At 39.3% G+C, this 19,672-nt stretch overlaps 1 protein-coding gene across 2 annotated transcripts in view; it reads right to left on the bottom strand.

Annotated features, from left to right (window-relative positions):
• Positions 1–19,672, bottom strand: part of camk1da (calcium/calmodulin-dependent protein kinase 1Da) — an 85,224-nt gene that overhangs the window by 11,035 nt on the left and 54,517 nt on the right. For both annotated transcript variants that reach the window (XM_034163414.1, XM_034163415.1), the window contains 2 exons: positions 3,356–3,494; positions 2,524–2,650 (listed from right to left, as the gene is read on the bottom strand). In XM_034163414.1, the coding sequence (XP_034019305.1) occupies positions 2,524–2,650; positions 3,356–3,494 (266 nt within the window). The remainder of the gene's footprint in view (positions 1–2,523; positions 2,651–3,355; positions 3,495–19,672) is intronic.

Below are 19,672 nucleotides of genomic sequence, written 5' to 3'. Positions count from 1 at the left end.
TTTTTCAGCATCACTCTGAGACAAGACCTTTCTGATTTTAGAGATATTGCGTAAATGCAAAAAGGCAGTCCTACATATTTGTTTAATATGCGCTTTGAATGACATATCCTGATCAAAAATGACTCCAAGATTTCTCACAGTATTACTAGAGGTCAGGGAAATGCCATCCAGAGTAAAGATCTGGTTAGACACCATGCTTCTAAGATTTGTGGGGCCAAGTACAATAACTTCAGTTTTATCTGAGTTTAAAAGCAGGAAATTAGAGGTCATCCATGTCTTTATGTCTGTAAGACAATCCTGCAGTTTAGCTAATTGGTGTGTGTCCTCTGGCTTCATGGATAGATAAAGCTGGGTATCATCTGCGTAACAATGAAAATTTAAGCAATACCGTCTAATAATACTGCCTAAGGGAAGCATGTATAAAGTGAATAAAATTGGTCCTAGCACAGAACCTTGTGGAACTCCATAATTAACTTTAGTCTGTGAAGAAGATTCCCCATTTACATGAACAAACTGTAATCTATTAGACAAATATGATTCAAACCACCGCAGCGCAATGCCTTTAATACCAATGACATGCTCTAATCTCTGTAATAAAATTTTATGGTCAACAGTATCAAAAGCAGCACTGAGGTCCAACAGAACAAGCACAGAGATAAGTCCACTGTCCGAAGCCATAAGAAGATCATTTGTAACCTTCACTAATGCTGTTTCTGTACTATGATGAATTCTAAAACCTGACTGAACCTCTTCAAATAGACCATTCCTCTGCAGGTGATCAGTTAGCTGTTTTACAACTACCCTTTCAAGAATCTTTGAGAGAAAAGGAAGGTTGGAGATTGGCCTATAATTAGCTAAAATAGCTGGGTCAAGTGATGGCTTTTTAAGTAATGGTTTAATTACTGCCACCTTAAAAGCCTGTGGTACATAGCCAACTAACAAAGATAAGTTGTTGCTGCCCACAGTGAAGATGACCAGTCAGGACTCATTTTCTTGGAATTTTGCAAATTGTTAAAGTAGACCTGCATTGAAATAAATGCAGTCAGATCTTTGGACCAAAAAATGACTTATATTTACACATAAGATCCTTCTGAATGTAGTAAAGTAAATCTGCAAGCCCAGATCTGTCATTCAACGGAGAAATCTTCATTTGAAAATGACAAATTTACAGCTAACATTTAGCCCTCCGCAAATTGTCCCTCTCATCATGGACGCTGCCGAGACATCAGGGACAAGACCCTCTCCCAGCATGCATTGCGCGCGCCAACTGTAATTTGTGGATTTACGTCAGTTTGCATCTGCACCTTTTTCTTGTCTTATACGGAAGGATCTACTTTTTTAAAACTTCATATAGTCTTGCGGTATGCTTGGTGAGTACACATTTCTTTTATTTGTGCTTGAAAATTATTTTTGTGGACTTTTTCATACGCCCGTTTGATTGAGTGGTGTCGCATTGAAAATCTACTGTCTTTCACCTTCGGTGTACCGTCGCGGGCTACGGAGGCGAGACCCGCAAAGAATTCAAGTCATTAAAAATATATAAACTTCTCTCAGCGGCCACGGAGCTCTGCGGCTCAGATTACCGAGACGTGTGGCGCTGTGGATTTTGCAGCAAGAAGTCTGTCCTTGCGAGCAACAGGTGTCACCGCGCGCACTGCATTAAAACGGCAAGCGTAGTCTCTGGACTTGTGCCAAGTTGGCTGCAACTCCATTCAGTAGACAGAGAGGTGGTGCTGGCTGCACAGCAGACACGGGGGTGTGGGTGCAGCGGCGGCATTTAACGAGCGCATGCACTCGGTAAGCGTATCGGGGGCAGTGAGAGCGAGGCGTCGGGGAATAATGTCGCCCGCTGTCGATGCCGCCGCTGATCTGATCCCCGGATCTGAGCAAGCAGAGCTGTATCTCACATTCATTGCAGCTTACTTTTGGATGTTGAAACCAGGATGTGTATAACAGTAACATTACTAAGAGATAAAATCAATTTCAATGCGGGATCGGACTGAAGGCGGGAGCGCGTCGTCTTGTCACCGACGTCATGGAAATGATCCGGATGTACAAACTGTTTTCACAGAGGGCTAAATTTTAGCTGCAAATTTGTCAGTTTTAACCGAATATTTCTCCGCTGAATTACAAATTTGGGCTTACAGATTTACTTTACTGCATTCACAAGGGTCTTATAAATACATATCAGCTATTTCTTTTCTGAAATCTGACCACATTTATTTCAATGCAGGTCTACTTTAATAAGCGCTTCACCTTTGCAGATGAAATCCATCTACCTGGTTGGCGCGGTACACCACAACGCTGATTAAAACAGCACGGTTATTGCAGAGATGTGTCTTTGTATTAAAAAGCCACGGTCTCCATCATGCACCATCAATTAAAAGGCAAAAATGGCCAATAAAAAAAAAAAACAAACAAACCATGAAATAAACCCAAAATCTAAAAGAGTTGGAACACCATCGAGGATTCTACTGACCTCACTGACAAAAAGTAATACAGGTGAAAGGACGATCAGCTCACCCACATATCCCGGTGTGCCGCAGGCGGTGGACATGACGTCGCCACTTCCCTCCATTTTGGAAAGACCAAAGTCACTAATCATGATCTTTGACTCATCTTGTGGATTAAAATACAGCAGGTTCTCAGGCTGCAGAGAAGGAGCGAGAAGAACAGAGGACAGAAGATAGAATCTAAATGTTTTCATGTAAAATGATGCTTTCTGAGTCTGAAGCCCCACTGTTAACCCGAACACTCCATTTTAATACAATAATTAAGTTAATGTAACTCAAACTCTGAAAAATGTTACAGTCACTCATTTCCATTAATTAAACAAACTCAAAAATAAATTGCTGTCATAACAACTCAGTTCCTTTAAGTGCATTTAAAATTTTGGGCCATTTAAGTGTTGGTGATGTATTTCCAGTGCATTCCATTCACTCATTTTAAGTGAGTTTATACCATTATGATAAACTGCAAGTTCTGTTCATGGGGTACCATTTAGCATTTTTCATTCTGTTGTAATCCTTTTAGATATTTTTTTTTAGACAGCAGATTATTGTCAACAGGTAAACCAAAGAATGTATCCAAAATACAATGCATTTTTTTGGCAGAAATTTATATCACTTTTTTATTGGAAAAAACAAACTAGATTTACATAAGTTTAATTAACTACAAACTGCTATGTTACTAAAACTTTAACAATTAAATTTTTGAAAATTATTTAAGTTGGCAAACTCAAATGGTTTAAGGCAATCGGTTTCCTCAAATGGTTTGATTTCAACTAACTCATTGAGTTTTACACTGCATTCAAGAGGTCAAAGGTCAGGTCTGCCTCATGGTGCGAGTGTGACACCTTCAGGTCTCTATGCACAATGCCCATCTTGTGCAGGTAGTGGACGGCGTCCAGCACTTGTCGGATGAGCGTGCTGGCGTCTTTCTCCGTGTAGAATCCTTTTTCCACAATTCGGTCAAACAACTCGCCGCCAGATACCCTGTATGATGGGACAAAGAGCGTGTGTTAGCAGGTGCATTCACACAAATCTCAAAACCTCGTCAGGGAGCAAGAAAATTCTGTTTCTGTTCATCTTCCAGAACAACCGTAAGACAGAAAGCTTTATGGGTGCATGACAGTGGAACTCTGGGAGGATGGCTGTGTGTGTGTGCCTATATTCCATAAAGATGACATTATTTTAGCAGTTTTTGGTACAGCTACAGGTGTTTAGCTTCCGTTCTGTAGGGAATTCTTCCACACTGTAAAAGCTCAGATTTTCCTTAGAATTTGGGGAAAATCCACAATTTGACTCTATTTCCTCCATCTAATTTAGTATAGGCCTACAATTAGAAACTTACACTGTTTCGTCCATGCTGGCTCCAGACTGTCTGCGTTAAACAGATACGACTTTGTCCTTTCAAGGTCAGCAAAGGTCAACGGCCATGTGACCAAGAGCACTCATACAAAATTTCATATTAGTGTTTCATAGTAACCACAATGTATCTGTAACCAATTTCTCAAAATAGTAATTCTCAAGGCCAAGAAGGTCAAAGGTCATGTGATGAACAGAAAGGTATGACAACAGATTGTTTTAGAGCAACTATAAGTGTATTTTAAACTAGTTCTTTGAAGTAACCATTCGAAACATCCCATTTGTAAAAACACTGGTCTAACCCCACCCCCCAACACACACACACACACTCATACGTACACACATATACAGGAATAAAAACAACACCCCTGTATGAAGTGCTGCATAAAATCATGTTTTAAGATCAAACCGTGACATGAACAGCTTGACAGTTTCCCCTGTAAATGGTAAATGGACTGCATTTATAAAGCGCTTTTCCATCTGCATCAGACACTCAAAGCGCTTTACAAGTATGCCTCACATTCACCCCGATGTCAGGGTGCTGCCATACAAGGTGCTCACTACACACGGGAGCAATAGGTGATTAAAGGCCTTGCCCAAGGGCCCTTGGTGGTTTTCCACTCAGGTGGGAATTTGAACCCATGATCTACTGGACTCAAGCCCAACACCTTAACCACTAGACCATCACCTCCACTTGTGCCCGTTTGTCAGTGGCTCTGTAAGTTTGCCCCAACAATTGCTCAAACAATCTTTGGTATCAGTCCAGGAAAAACTCATCAAACTTTGTCATTGATCTGGATTCAGTAGATTCCTCATAAATTCATGAATGCATCTCAGTTTATATTTGAGATTGAAGAGTTGGAATGGCCTGTTATGCCTTGGCGTGGCGGAGGAATGAGCTTTACTGAGTGTCTTAACTAGAGAATTAAGCCATTTAGAGTACTTTTCCCAGGGACATTTTACCCCACTTGTTGACAAATACTCAAAATGTTTTTGTAAACTGAGGGGAAAAAGTAAAGTTTGCATTAAAGAGCATGCGCAGTTGACATCGAGCCAGGAAGTCTTATCTCTGATTTAAAACAAGTGCCCCATACAGGATGCTCTTTTTCCAGGACTCTAAACCTCGAGGGCCACTGTCATCCCATTGCAACCCGCCAATTATCCTGTCAGTAGCACACAAAGCACATCAAAGGTACTAATGCTTCGTGATCTGACCTCAAGCACACTTCAGACGTGCACAGAAAAGCCAAAGATGAAACAAGAACACTGCTACATTTCAAGTGTCAAAGACTGAACCCACAATGGTCTGAACAGGACCAGTTTTCCTGTTAATGTATCCGCATGCTCGGTGGTCAAGAGCACACAGGTTAGAAACAGCGCAGCTTTCAGCATAACTTGTCCTTTTAACTTATACTTAATGTGTCATGGCGAAGTGCTGTGTTTCCTTGAGTCAGGCCCTGTGGCGTCAACACAATCCTAAACCAATAAATCCTAATAAACAGGAAATATTTCAAAGTCTATAATGTCAGCACCATCTCACCACACCATCATCAACGTATGAGGCGGATTTTGGTGTGTGAAAGTTGACAACCTTAATTTTTTTTATTTTTTATGGCTATGTCTGTGTAATAAATTTCTCCCCCGAAGCAGATTCTTTTACTGTTTGCTTTTAATGAGTTTTGACTCTGGAGTCAAAGCAGGAAAAAAAAAAAAAGAAAGAAAAAGAAGTTTCTCAGGTAGATGCACAGATGGTCATTAGCTTTTATGGAAACACAGCTCCCCCTGCTGGTGGTTGAACATCCATTTCTTAATGCAGAGTAGCACTAACTGGCAACAGCAAAAGTGCTTTCCTGTAAGTTTGTCCTCACGTGGAAATTACAAATGAAGGTCCAAAAAGCCCTCCTAAATAACACGGGTCATCGAACCCCCCCCCCCCCTTTTTTTTTAAGATAAGCACAAAAATACTCATCAGTTTGTAGCTTCATTTTGTGAGAGCTGGAGCTTTATACAATTTTATGTTTTGGAGACGGAGAGTAATTTTGAGTTTGTTTTCATGCACATTTAAAGTAATTTCCAGCTATTATCCAATTAAAAGCACTAATCTGCTCATGAGAAAACACCTAACCATTTAGTAGACAGAGCATAAATGTTACATTTCCCCAAGAATTTATTAATTTACTAATGGGACAAACAAAAAACACCTATAACACTCATTTCTTTTGCCTTCCCCCATTTTACTTTAATTCATTCAGTGGCACTTTGAATTGTTTTTAGACTCTTTGTCACACTTTGTGCACTCCTGATACTGTATCAGTACAACCCCTGGCAAAAATTATGGAATCACCGGCCTCGGAGGATGTTCATTCAGTTGTTTAATTTGTAGAAAAAAAGCAGATCACAGACATGACACAAAACTAAAGTCATTTCAAATGGCAACTTTCTGGCTTTAAGAAACACTATAAGAAATCAAGAAAAAAAAATTGTGGCAGTTAGTAACGGTTACTTTTTTAGACCAAGCAGAGGGAAAAAAATATGGACTCACTCAATTCTGAGGAATAAATTATGTAATCATGAAAAACAAAAGAACGCTCCAACACATCACTAGTATTTTGTTGCACCACCTCTGGCTTTTATAACAGCTTGCAGTCTCTGAGGCATGGACTTAATGAGTGACAAACAGTACTCTTCATCAATCTGGCTCCAACTTTCTCTGATTGCTTTTGCCAGATCAGCTTTGCAGGTTGGAGCCTTGTCATGGACCATTTTCTTCAACTTCCAAAGATTTTCAATTGGATTAAGATCTGGACTATTTGCAGGCCAAAACATTGACCCTATGTGTCTTTTTGCAAGGAATGTTTTCACAGTTTTTGCTCTATGGCAAGATGCATTATCATCTTGAAAAATGATTTCATCATCCCCAAACATCCTTTCAATTGATGGGATAAGAAAAGTGTCCAAAATATCAACATAAACTTGTGCATTTATTGATGATGTAATGACAGCCATCTCCCCAGTGCCTTTACCTGACATGCAGCCCCATATCATCAATGACTGTGGAAATTTACATGTTCTCTTCAGGCAGTCATCTTTATAAATCTCATTGGAACGGCACCAAACAAAAGTTCCAGCATCATCACCTTGCCCAATGCAGATTCGAGATTCATCACTGAATATGACTTTCATGCAGACACCCACAGTCCACGATTGCTTTTCCTTAGCCCACTGAAACCTTGTTTTTTTCTGTTTAGGTGTTAATGATGGCTTTCGTTTAGCTTTTCTGTATGTAAATCCCATTTCCTTTAGGCGGTTTCTTACAGTTCGGTCACAGACGTTGACTCCAGTTTCCTCCCATTCGTTCCTCATTTGTTTTGTTGTGCATTTTCGAGTTTTGAGACATATTGCTTTAAGTTTTCTGTCTTGACACTTTGATGTCTTCCTTGGTCTACCAGTATGTTTGCCTTTAACAACCTTCCCATGTTGTTTGTATTTGGTCCAGAGTTTAGACACAGCTGACTGTGAACAACCAACATCTTTTGCAACATTGCGTGATGATTTACCCTCTTTTAAGAGTTTGATAATCCTCTCCTTTGTTTCAATTGACATCTCTCGTGTTGGAGCCATGATTCATGTCAGTCCACTTGGTGCAACAGCTCTCCAAGGTGTGATCACTCCTTTTTAGATGCAGACTAACAAGCAGATCTGATCTGATGCAGGTGTTAGTTTTGGGGATGAAAATTTACAGGGTGATTCCATAATTTATTCCTCAGAATTGAGTGAGTCCATATTTTTTTTCCCTCTGCTTGGTCTAAAAAAGTAACCGTTACTGACTGCCACAATTTTTTTCCTGATTTCTTATAGTGTTTATTAAAGCCAGAACGTTGCCATTTGAGATGACTTTAGTTTTGTGTCATGTCTGTGATCTGCTTTTTTCTACAAAATTAAACAACTGAATGAACATCCTCCGAGGCCGGTGAGTCCATAATTATTGCCAGGGGTTGTAGCAGCAGTGGCACTAATGGCACGAGCACTCATACTAATAGTAATCTACATCGCCACATATTGTACGTTCTCACGGACTAATGCACATGGACGAATATGTGTGTACAAGCTTTTACAAGGGTAAAACTGCTGTCATTCTCTCTCTCACACACACACACACACACTGGCAGGGTGTGGGCGTTGTCACGACAACAGATCAGATTAGAACCTGTGAACATGAAACTCGAAGTTTCTAAAAAACAGCGCACAAGATCAGAATTAATTGTTAATCTACTCCCTCTTCAAAGATGGTGGTGATGTGTTTGATTTAGGAGAAAAAAAGAGCCTCATCACGCACATACACCGCAGCAATGGAAGAGCAGAACAATGTTGCATGGTTGCATAAGTGTTTAAGTAAAGAGACTGTGAAAATCAAACACACACACACACACACATGCATGGATATGGAGCTGGAGCGTGACAACAAAAATGTTTTAAAGAACGTGTGGAAAACAAGTCTGCATGCATAAGCAGATCATTCTCAGTGACTCTACAAAGGTCAGAGGTCAAGCCTTCGTGCAACGTGTGACTTGAACTGCAGAGATGAAATTAAATATGAAGTCAAAGGGCGGATGATATTTTCAAGAATAAAGTGAATCTCTGAACATTTTCTGCATCAGAAAACGCCTTCATCTCGTTTCAGGTCAAAATCGTCATTAGATCTGTGCCTCCAGCACAGCAATCTTTCTGGGTTGTACATTCGTCTGATGGATGAATGTGAGCGACCAGCATTTTTCCAAAGGAAACACTCCTACTCTTTCTAATTTCCCCATCCTTCCTTCCATCCATCGCTCCTCTGTCATCTGTTTAAAGGCTGGCAGTCACTTCACTCTATCTCCCCCCAGCAGAAGGTTGTGGATCACAGCTGACAGCGGCTCTGTATGTGCATGTGCGAGCCGTGCTGTTTGTGGTGGCGAAGAAGCGCTGTTGTGTCTTGGGAGCCAACTAACTAATCACAGCAGCATCAGACGAGAGTCAGACGTCCTGCTGCTGCAGTGATTAGTCGCCATCAAAGGAGGGAAATCCCACTTTTTAATATATATATATTTTTTTTTAATGTAGATTTGCAGATGGTGTTTCTAAAGCTGCCTATTATACACCTGACGTTTTTTGGTCTTAATGAAGGCACGCAGAACAACAAGAAGGTAGATTACGACAGTATTAAGACCTGGCTTGATGCTACATTTGTACACCATCTGATTAATAAAAGTAGTAGTAGTAGTACTGGTAGTACCTAAGTCCTTTATAGGCCCCGATGCCCAATGGTACTGGTGCTTGCAGATGCTTATTGTTATAATGGGTTTCATTTTTTTGTACTGTTTGTGTCTAATTCATTATTTTTTAATTATGTACACTGTACACTCACCGGCCACTTTATTAGGTACACCTGTTCAATTGCTTGTTAACAAAAAAAAAAAAAAAAGCTAAATCAGCCAATCACATGGCAGCAACTCAATGCATTTAGGCATCTAGACGTGGTGAAGACGACTTGCTGAAATTCAAACTGAGCATCAGAATGGGGAAGAAATGGGATTTAAGTGACTTTGACTGTGGCATGGTTGTTGGTGCCAGACAGGCTGGTTTGAGCGTTTCAGAAACTGCTGATCTACTGGGGTTTTTAGGCACAGCGATTTCTAGGGTTTACAGAGAATTGTCAGAAAATGAGAAGATATCCAGTGAGCAGCAGTTGTGTGGAAGAAAATGCCTTGTTGATGTCAGAGGAGAATGAGCAGACTGGTTGAATGAGCGACAGCCTCATGCGATCATGTCAATATGGACCAACATCTCTGAGGAATGTTTCCAACACCTTGTTGAATCTATGCCATGAAGAATTAACGCAGTTCTGAAGGCAAAAGTGGATCCAACCCGGTACTAGCAAGGTGTACCTAATAAAGTGGCCGATGGGTGTATTTGTCAAAGCACGTTGTTATAACTATTATAATACCTTTCCCAGAGTTACTAGTGTAGCAGATAACTGAAACAATCATGCAAATGGTGATAAAAGCATCAAATTCGGCAGAAATGCTCCTTAGACACTCAAAAACCGATTGGCCACTTGACTTTTCAATCGGTGGTCATGTAGGGGTCAGTTGAAGAATTACACAGAGGTCAAAATTCAAAGATGCTCCAATCATATTGAAACATATTCCACATTATTTGCCTGATCATAAAGATTCCAAAAAGGTATAGTTTGGACTATCTGTGACTGAATTCTATAGAGTTACAAGATAAAAACAGCAAGAAATTACTGGTTGAGCTAATAGGATTAATAAATGGAATAGTTTTGACAGTGTTGAATGCTTGGTCTTCAAAGTAAAGGTCAAACAAGGTCTACGTCTATTGGATTCTATGACATGTGACATATGTTACCCCATAACGTGGTAAGTAAGGATGATACATGGCCAAACTATTCCTTTTTAAAACCGTGTTAACTCAACTAGTAATTTGCATCACTTTTTATCAAAATTGCAGCAACTTTAACTTTTGACCCCTGTAGAAACCGACACTGACCTTTGTCACCATTCTTGCTGTTTTTATCCCATAACTCCATAGAATTCAGTTACAGACCGTCCAAACATACCTTTTTGGAATCTTTATGATCAGGCAAGTAATGTGGCATAGGTTTCAATATGATTGGAGCATCTTTTAATTTTGACTCCTATGTAATTCTTCAATTGACCTCTACCTGAACACCAACTGAAAATTCAAGTAGCCAATCATTTTTTTCAAAAGAGGATTGTCTGAAGAGTATTTCGGTCGAATTTGATGGTTTTATCACCATTTGCGGGATTCCACTCTAAATATTCTCTTATCTGCTGCACTATACAGAGTACGAAATCTGTCTTTTGATAGTGTTTTCTTCCATTTTTCCCCAGATGGAGATCAGAAATTCCCAGTTTCCAAATGCCATCAAATGCAGCGCAAAGCTCAAAACATCAGTTTCTGGTCTCTTTCAGGAAAAGTCTTTTATAGAAATAGACCAAAATCTGATCTCTAACTCCTTTTGTTAATAACATACAGGAAGCCACAATTTCCTTGGTGTCAAAGGTCAAAACTGGCATTTCTGGTTGTTTACAGGGGAATCTGGTGTCAAGCCTCTGTGTTTATATGAACAGGATTTGATTTTTTTTTTTTTTTTTGGCTATTACCATGGTAACACTTCTGTTTTGGACAGCACTTATCGTGTTCACAGAAATGTATTTGTTGCAGATAATTTCACAGAAAAATTAAGATTGCACCAGGGGCGTAGGTTTGCATATGGACCATAGGGACAAGTCACAACCATTATTTTGGGATGGCAAAATAGTCCCTACCAATATTTAGCATTTTTGTTTATATAACAAAATCATTCAGTATTTTTTTTTGCGAACTCGATACTATAATTTTAGTCGTCACGTTTTGTGTTTTCCACGTGCCAGTGACAGGGTTACCCATGTTGCAATTTCATTGGCTCACGTTCTTCTCACATGGCCGTAAACAAAGCGCATCTCGTGGCAGGCAGTGCTTCATTTGTAAAGTGGGAGGTCCCGGAGCGCAGAGGATGGGTGGCTCCGGTGCAGTGTTGCCAGATGTACGATAATTATCGTATTTGTACGATAGTTTTGCCCTCTGTACGATGTACGATCAATAATGGGAAAAAATCCAATATGTACGATAATTTCAGTTGGTTGCCCAAACACGCATCTCTCTCTGACACCCAAGAATCATTTTGCAGGCGTTGCACTCAGGCGGCATCAAAGACACACCACACACAGCTTTGGCCGCCCGGGACAATGTCATTTGAAAGCCCGCCCCCTCTCCATACAAAGTAATGAGTTCCCATCCAATCTGTGCCGTGACAGGAAGATTCCCCAACCAACATCTTTTTTTTTTTTAAACTTTATTTCAACAAATGCAACAACAAACGAACAAAACACAAGAGCAAAGAGATATACAAGAAAAATAAAAAAAGTTCAAGTTCCTTATGGAGGTGTCAACATTTTTTCTGTGTTCAACAAAATCTGCACAAGTGTCCATGGCATCGGATGACGACAGCGACCTCGAGGTTGAATTCGACTCTTTCTAATCTGGTAATTAACACGTTTGTGTCCCTTCACAGAAAAAAAAAAATCTTTCTAGTAGTGCGTTCTAGTTTCCCCATTACTATAATTACTGTTTAAAAATGTGACATAAAATTCTTTGGAAATAAAAAAAAAAACCAAAACAAAACGCTAAAATAGCTACGTTGTATGCGTTTTGTTTGTGTACGATCATTTCTCCCAAAATACGATAATTTTGAGGTTTTGGTACGATAGTTTCATATTTCATATCTGGCAACACTGCTCCGGTGCAGAAAAACAAGAAGGGCGGGGTGGAGGGCTTGCGAACAATGCTGTGCGCCACAATTAAAATAAACTGCACACCCACACACACCTTCACAAATGGCACTAACATCCTGCCTTTTCCTCAGAAATTACTACATTTATGTTTGCTGTCTGTCTCTGTACTTTTTTGTCACTTTTGCGCTCTTTTTCATACTTTTGCTTCGTTTCAAAAGTCACCGAACGCACTTTACCGTAATATATGCAACATATAGCATGCTGTTGGAAAGCACGGGTTCTTGGCTTGCTGTCAGTGTTAAATTTTTCAGAGTGAGGGCTTACATGAGAACTTACGGTAATGAGAATCAGCGGCGCATTAGTGTGAAACTGACTGACATCACAGGCTTCGTTTACCGTAATACACCATATATATCATTGGAAATCCCTTTTTTTTTTTTTTTATTAGGTTGCCAGATACCTACAACTGCATTATTGATGAAGAGAATAAATTATACATCTTGGTTGCAAAAACTTTTTTTTTTTGTTAGCTCCACAAGTATTTTTTTGTTGTCTTGTTCTCTCAGGTGTAGGCCTATCGAATAGATTCGTGATTTTGTGTGCAATTTTGTTATTTAAGCTATTTGTTTGTTTGCCTACACGCTTAATATTGTAAATAAAGTGTTAAATTATTCAGCATTATGTCGTCATATGTTATGTATTACGCTGTACTTGTGCGTCTAATGGTATGAGTGGGTTAGGGGGTGGTATTGTCCCTACCAAAGCTGAGACCAAACCTACGCCCTTGGATTGCACAACCAGGTTTCTGATATATAGTAAAATGTAAATTAATTATTCGGTCACTTAATTATTGGTAAGTGATCGGTCTAAATGTTGGGGGGTAACGTGACATAATGTGACATCAATGGTTCTCTTTGGAGAACGTGTGCTGTGGTAGTTGCGGCGATCTGCACTGTGGTGAAGCTGGTGTTGCCTTGGATACAGTTAATGAACTTTTCCATTACCCTTCTCCTGAGCCCATGGCTGAGTTATATTCTGAGGGTGTTTCCATGCCGATGAGCATGCATTTCTTTTTATTTCCTGTCCTTGATAGCGATGTCAGACTCTTTATCCACAGAGGACTGTCACACTCTCAGTTCTCTGTAATGCATCTGGGCTGATTATCATATCATTTCTCAGATCACCGGATCCAATTGTGATAATTCAGAGTCAGCGTGCACCACAGTTTCTTCAATTTTTCAGAATAAACACACCAAGTCACAGTGATAATTGTAGATTTTGTGGATCTTATTGGAAAAATAGAGCAGTTGATATTTCAGATATTGCGACAAATTATTAGATTAGATTAGATAGAATATTATTAATTCCTTGGGAAGACTCCCTCAGGGAGATTGAGGTTCCAGCAGCATTGTATAGCAGCACACAGCATAAGAAGCACACAGTATCAAAAGTGAAAGTTAAAAAAAAAAAAATAATGCAAATATAAAAATAAATACCAGACATACTGATACTGTTACTGGTTTACTGGCTACAACTGTTCCTCTCCTTCCCGTCCACTGTCTTCCTGTTACTCCTCCTCCCCGAGTGAGGATTTGTACAGTCTGATGGCCTGAGGGACGAAGGAGCTTTTCAGTCTGTTGGTCCTGCACTTGGGAAGGAGCAGTCTGTGGCTGAAGAGGCTCCTCTAGTTGCTGACAATCGTACACAGAGGGTGACTGGCATCATCCATAATGTCCAGTAGCTTGTCCAGTGTTCAAGAATATTATCAAGCTTCCTGTTAATGGTGACTCATCAGGGGCGTAACGCCAGTGCGCACTTTCAAGTCTCCTATCTGGGTGTTTCACACAGGAACTTTCTTTGAACCGAATGGTCACTTCATTGAGTACTAAATATGTGTCGACACTAGATTTCTCCTCTCTGAATGACAGTGATCCTGCACTGAAATATACACAGACTGTGGGGGAACATTTTAGAACTGATCACACATATGCTGACATTTAAAGCAGTAGAAGCGAAAAGGACGTAATTACAGCATTATAGCATTTCATTTACATTAAATCAGATTTACTTGCTGCTGTGGAAGAATCTTAATTTACCAACCCATTTCCTTCAGCTTGCAATTTTTTATTTAAATTTTTTTTTTATGTAGGTCAGTTGGTATTTTCAGTCCCAACACCAGCAATAGTTTTAATGTCAAAGAAAGACACATACTTGACAGTAACTGGTGCCACCACAGAGACAACTAGAGCACCGCACCCGTAGAGCGCAAACCTCGACCACTAGTTTCCAATTCCACAAATTTTTACGTTGGAAAAAATTTTTCAAGGTCAAAGTCCTGTTGGCAGAGGTAATAAACAGTCACTCAGCCACTGCCTGAGTATGAGCATGTCCAACGACTTAATACCTTCGAATATTTATACAACCTATAAAGACAAAAGAATGAACAAAAATATACTAAAAACACAGATGAAGAATGAGCTCGTTTGGGTTGGAATGTTCTGACAATTGTATCTAATTTTGTCTCCTTAGTGTGACCAAAGCTGATGGTCACCTCACCAAGTCTGGTCTGCTTGAGGTTTCTTCCTATTAAAAAACAAAACAAAACAAAAAACCCCTAAACCTGTTGTGATTTTGTCTTGTATAAATCAGTTCAATTCTGGGTTTGCTGGAAACAGGTTTGTCTTGCCTTTTCTTAAAAAAAAAAAAAAAGAAAATCATTTACTTGTATGCAATTCAGTACCCAAACATCAATACAAAGTCCACGTTGCACTCGGTTGCATCGATTTCCATGGCAGCCAGAGCCCGATTGCTTCTCTGCGGTCGAAGTTACATAAGACAAGCTGTGATGAACGGCCACGAAGGAAACACTGGCAGATTACATTGATCTGCAGCGCTGCAATTACACAGAAAATATCCAAGAATTCCTACTGCCAAATGGGATGTTTTATTAATGGGGGGAAGAAAAATGTGACAGCTCATTAAATGCATATAATCATAATAAATGTCATCAAGATTTGTACAGAATGAAGCAGTTACATGAGAGCTTAGAAAAAAAATGGAGAGAGGCAACAACACAAAATTACACTATGAAGGAAGAACAACCAGCGGAACTAAAAGGCTCGATAAGAACAGAACTGTGTCTCCTGGTCTTTTACATTCAGGCTTCTGTTCAGTAATTAATTAACTATTATGGTGAGAGAACATTTTAAATGTCCAGGAGCTCACATTCAGGATTTGCCTGAGGCTGAAGAACTCACTACTTGAACCAAACAACAAGTACCGGTACTGTGAATGATCCATCTGCAAGCAAAAAGTGTGATCTTGAGCTTGAGCCTCACTACCTCTTAAACAATATGGATAAAACTCACTTTGCAATATTTAAAAATAACATTTTTAAATTTTACAATATAGCACGGTGGCTTAGTGGTTAGCACTGTTGCCTCTCAGCGAGAAGGTGCCTCAGTTCGCTTCCAACCTAGACCTAGCTTGCATGTTCTCCCCATGTTTGTGAGGGTTCCAAAGACATGGAGGTTAGGTGAATTGGTGACTCTAAACTGGCCGTAGTGAGAGTGTAAATGAGTTTGTTGTCTATATGTAAGCGGCGTGTCCACGGTGTACCCTGGCCCAATGACTCCAACCTCTTCGTGATCCTCATCTAGAATTACTGTGTTCAGAAAAGGCTCCTTAAATACAAGGGAACATTTTATTAGCATTCAGGTTATTAACTTTAAATTGTATATATGCAATGTGCATCTTTTTCACCCATTCCACCAAGTTCCCTGTAAAGTACTAACCAACCAGCAAACAAACAGAACCAAAAGAATGACATCCTTAGCTGTGGTAATAAAGTATGTAATTTGCTTATGGGTGCCTAAATGTTTGCATGGAATAATATTAACAACTTATCTTGATTTATAACATACATACATTGTTGTTATTAATCTCTCAAAGTACTGCAAATTGTGAGGTGCAGGAGTTAAAAAAAAAAAAGAACAACTACAAGGAATATTAGAGATGAATTCATGATGCTATCAGATTATTCTAGAAATGTAAATTAACAACGGGTCCTTGCTTGATTGGGTAACGCTTTATGTCAAGCGTGCATCATAAATGCTGTAATAAACATGAACAAACAGTGAATTAAAACAACTATGAATTTTAAATGGAATGCATTTATATTGCGCTTTTTCATCTGAATTAGAAGGTCAAAGCACTTTACAATGATGTCTCACATTCACACCGATGTCAGTGTGCTGCTATGCAAGGTGTTCGCTACACACCGGGAGCAATTTGGGGTTTAAAAACCTTGCCCAAGGGTCAGGCTGGGATTTGAACCGAGGATCCACTGGTCTCAATTCCACCGCTTAACCACAAGACCATCACCTCCCAAACTGTGTTTAGTAATCCTTTATTAATGGTGTTCAACTAAACTAAGGCATTCATTATATGATAGACTAACAATTTCTAGATACTGACCACTAGCTCTTAAACCTGCGTCATGCGTGCGTGTGTGTGTGTGTCAAGGGAGCAGGAGGAAAGTAAGAGGTGATGGAGATGGAAATGAAGTGTGGGAGGAGAGGATAGGAAGCAAGGAAGTGGAGCACGGAGCAGATGGTGGGACGAAGTGGAAAAAGAAAAACAGGTGAGAAGAGAACAGAAAACAAGTCCGCTAGACTAAAACAAAACAGCTTGTAGAGCCTAGGCCTCCTGTGATCCTCCTCCAAGATGCTTGGGTTGAAAAAAAAACAAAAAAAAAACTGTTCTATAAAATCTTGCACTTTGGAAAACCTGAAGTTGTCTAAATGTATAGTTCTAGAGAGGATCAACCTGGAGTTTTAACACCCTCATGCAATCCTGGTGGATCTCACATCTCTGACCTGGTAGAAGGACATCAAATGGAGTTATAGTTTGAGGAAACTGGATCTTCTGCAAATTCTTGATTTTTGCATCTTTGCATGGGAGGCTTCTTAAGGATTCCAGAATAAGGAAGAACAACTCAAGTTTTTTCTGCTGTTCTCATATCTTCAAGAAAACAGGGGGGAATTTGTTATAAAAAAAAAAGAAATCCAGTTCGTTTGAAGAACTAACTCCAATAAACGTTTAAAACTGTAGCAGAGTGTCTTAATTACACCTCTGTGAGAAAAGATTGAACCTCAAAGCGACACTCAGGAGTAACATTTCTTAATTTGCTGTCTGGCTGTCTGAACAGAAACAGAACAAGATGAATTTCTCGGCTCATGCAGACGGAGAACTGATCAGCGCTCGACTTGAACTGAACTTAATGTGTGATTAATGAGCAGAAAGGAAACTTCACCTCAACAAAACACATTATTCAGAGACCCTTTTTTAATGTCCCAGTCAGTGACTGCAGTAATAAAAGTCTCATTATAACCGCAACAGTTGATCTGTTTGCACCAGTGTCGTGTTTTTATTGGATTACAGATCCCGCGTGCGCGCCGGTCGTCAACAACAGCTCCGCTAAGTGAAATTTTCTAGCCTGAAGTCACAATAATATCAGCAGTTCCATTAATGCGAAGCTCCTAATGGCTAAAATGTGACATTTACAGCAGGCAATTTAACCAAAATTACTGCCTTTGTCCTTGATGGATCATTTCACGATGGGCCAAACTGCAAGAAGAAAAACCATTAAATACCAGTAATGTGAGTTTAAACAATTTTATGTAAGCATAGTACTGTGTTAAGGTTTTATAGTTACACCTTGGAAATTGGTTGAAATGTAATATTTCATGTGTGAATGTGTGCATAGTTGTATTTCCTATTACATAACAAAACAATCTCTTTAGGATAAAAACATTATTACCAATACAATCAAATTTTCAAAAAAAAATAAGCTCACCTATGAAAATTATATATATTTAAACGTTATAAATGGTCACATTTTACTTAATTATTCATTCATTCATTGGTTCTTTCATTTTCTGCCTTTTATTCAGGTCCAGGCTGTGGTGGCAGCAGACCAAGCAGCTCATCCCATTTCCCTATCCTCAGCTGAGCCCTGCAACTCTCCCCGTGTGGATCCTGAGGCGTCCACACGCACGGATAAGTAATTATACTTATTTATTAATTGGTAGCACCACAGTGATACAAGCAATTAGCATATGTGCCTCCCAAAATAGGAGGTCCCCGGTTGGTTGCTGCCTGTGTCCCATTTGCTGTGTACATGGCACTGCATCAGGAAGGATAACAAGAAATTAAAAATGAATTAATCATTAATTTCAAGTTATAATGTTTTACTAGTTGCCCTAGATTTCTATTTGTTTAAATTTTTTGGAAAGGTTTTACCTCTTTTAGTTTTGTATTTATAAAGACTAAGAAAACTGATGCAAAACTTATTTGTGTTTTTAGAAGTTATGCTATAAAATTCACAAGTATGCATTATTACGTCCACCAAGGACATAATAAAATCATAGGCGTTTATTGATTTGTCTGTCTGTCTTTTAGCAGAATTACTTCAAAACTACTGCACGGATTTTGACGAAAGTTTCACCACAGATAGATATTAGGGCATGGAAGATTCTGCTGAATTTTGGAGGTGATCCAGATCTGGATTGGCAGATGTCGGAGATCTCGGATTACTCTTGTTAGCGTTAAGATTTTTGTTCACTTCTGTATTTGAATCAGTTGAAGATGTTTTCAAATATGTAACACGCAAGCAGCAAATCTGATGACATCGTGCTGTAATCATAACCTCTATTGTGTCCACACGCTCAAAATAAATAAACAAATAAAATCTAAGCATTGATTTAATTTAATTTATTTTGGCAGAAGGTTCTTTCCACAAAATTGTATTCGGTTTATTAAATAGCAAAATATTCATCTGGTCATCAAACTAAATATGAGTAGAAAACATACTTTACCTAACAAAGAGATGCATTTTAAGTAAACTGAAAACAAAAACCACCTCCTTCACTTGTGTTGAGCAGCCAGTTTCCACCTGCACTTGACTAAAATGTTTCCAACACGAGTGCCAAATTTCTAGACCAACGTCTCCTCTTATATAAGCAGCGGTAACCTCACAGTGGAGGTTGGGGGGAGCAACCACGGGTGAAGAACAAGTTTCAACTACTGACCAGAGGCGGTTTCGAGGTAACAGACACTTTGTAGATGAGTGGTGTGTGTGTGTGTGTAGGTGAATGGATGATTGGCAGGCAGGCAGGCAGGCAGCAGAAAAAGACTGAAAAGTGTGAAATATTCAAAGAATACATGTGAGGATCATATTTACTGATCGTATAATTCATGAGTAGCAGCTCCACTTGTAGCTAAACCTGTAAATGAACAAATATTTAAGTGTTCATGATCGGAATGCAACAAAAATTATGTCAGACATGGGGGGCGCATACATTTACCAATGTCAAAAATACATCTATTCCTAAAGCTTTTATCAATCTATCAAGATTTGCTCCAAAAATATAATAGTTTCCACAAAAC

This window comes from Thalassophryne amazonica, chromosome 22, assembly GCF_902500255.1.
Source record: "Thalassophryne amazonica chromosome 22, fThaAma1.1, whole genome shotgun sequence".
In the NCBI taxonomy this organism is placed as follows: domain Eukaryota; kingdom Metazoa; phylum Chordata; class Actinopteri; order Batrachoidiformes; family Batrachoididae; genus Thalassophryne; species Thalassophryne amazonica.
Note: the sequence above shows the minus strand (reverse complement) of the source record. Positions and strands in the feature narration are given on the sequence as shown.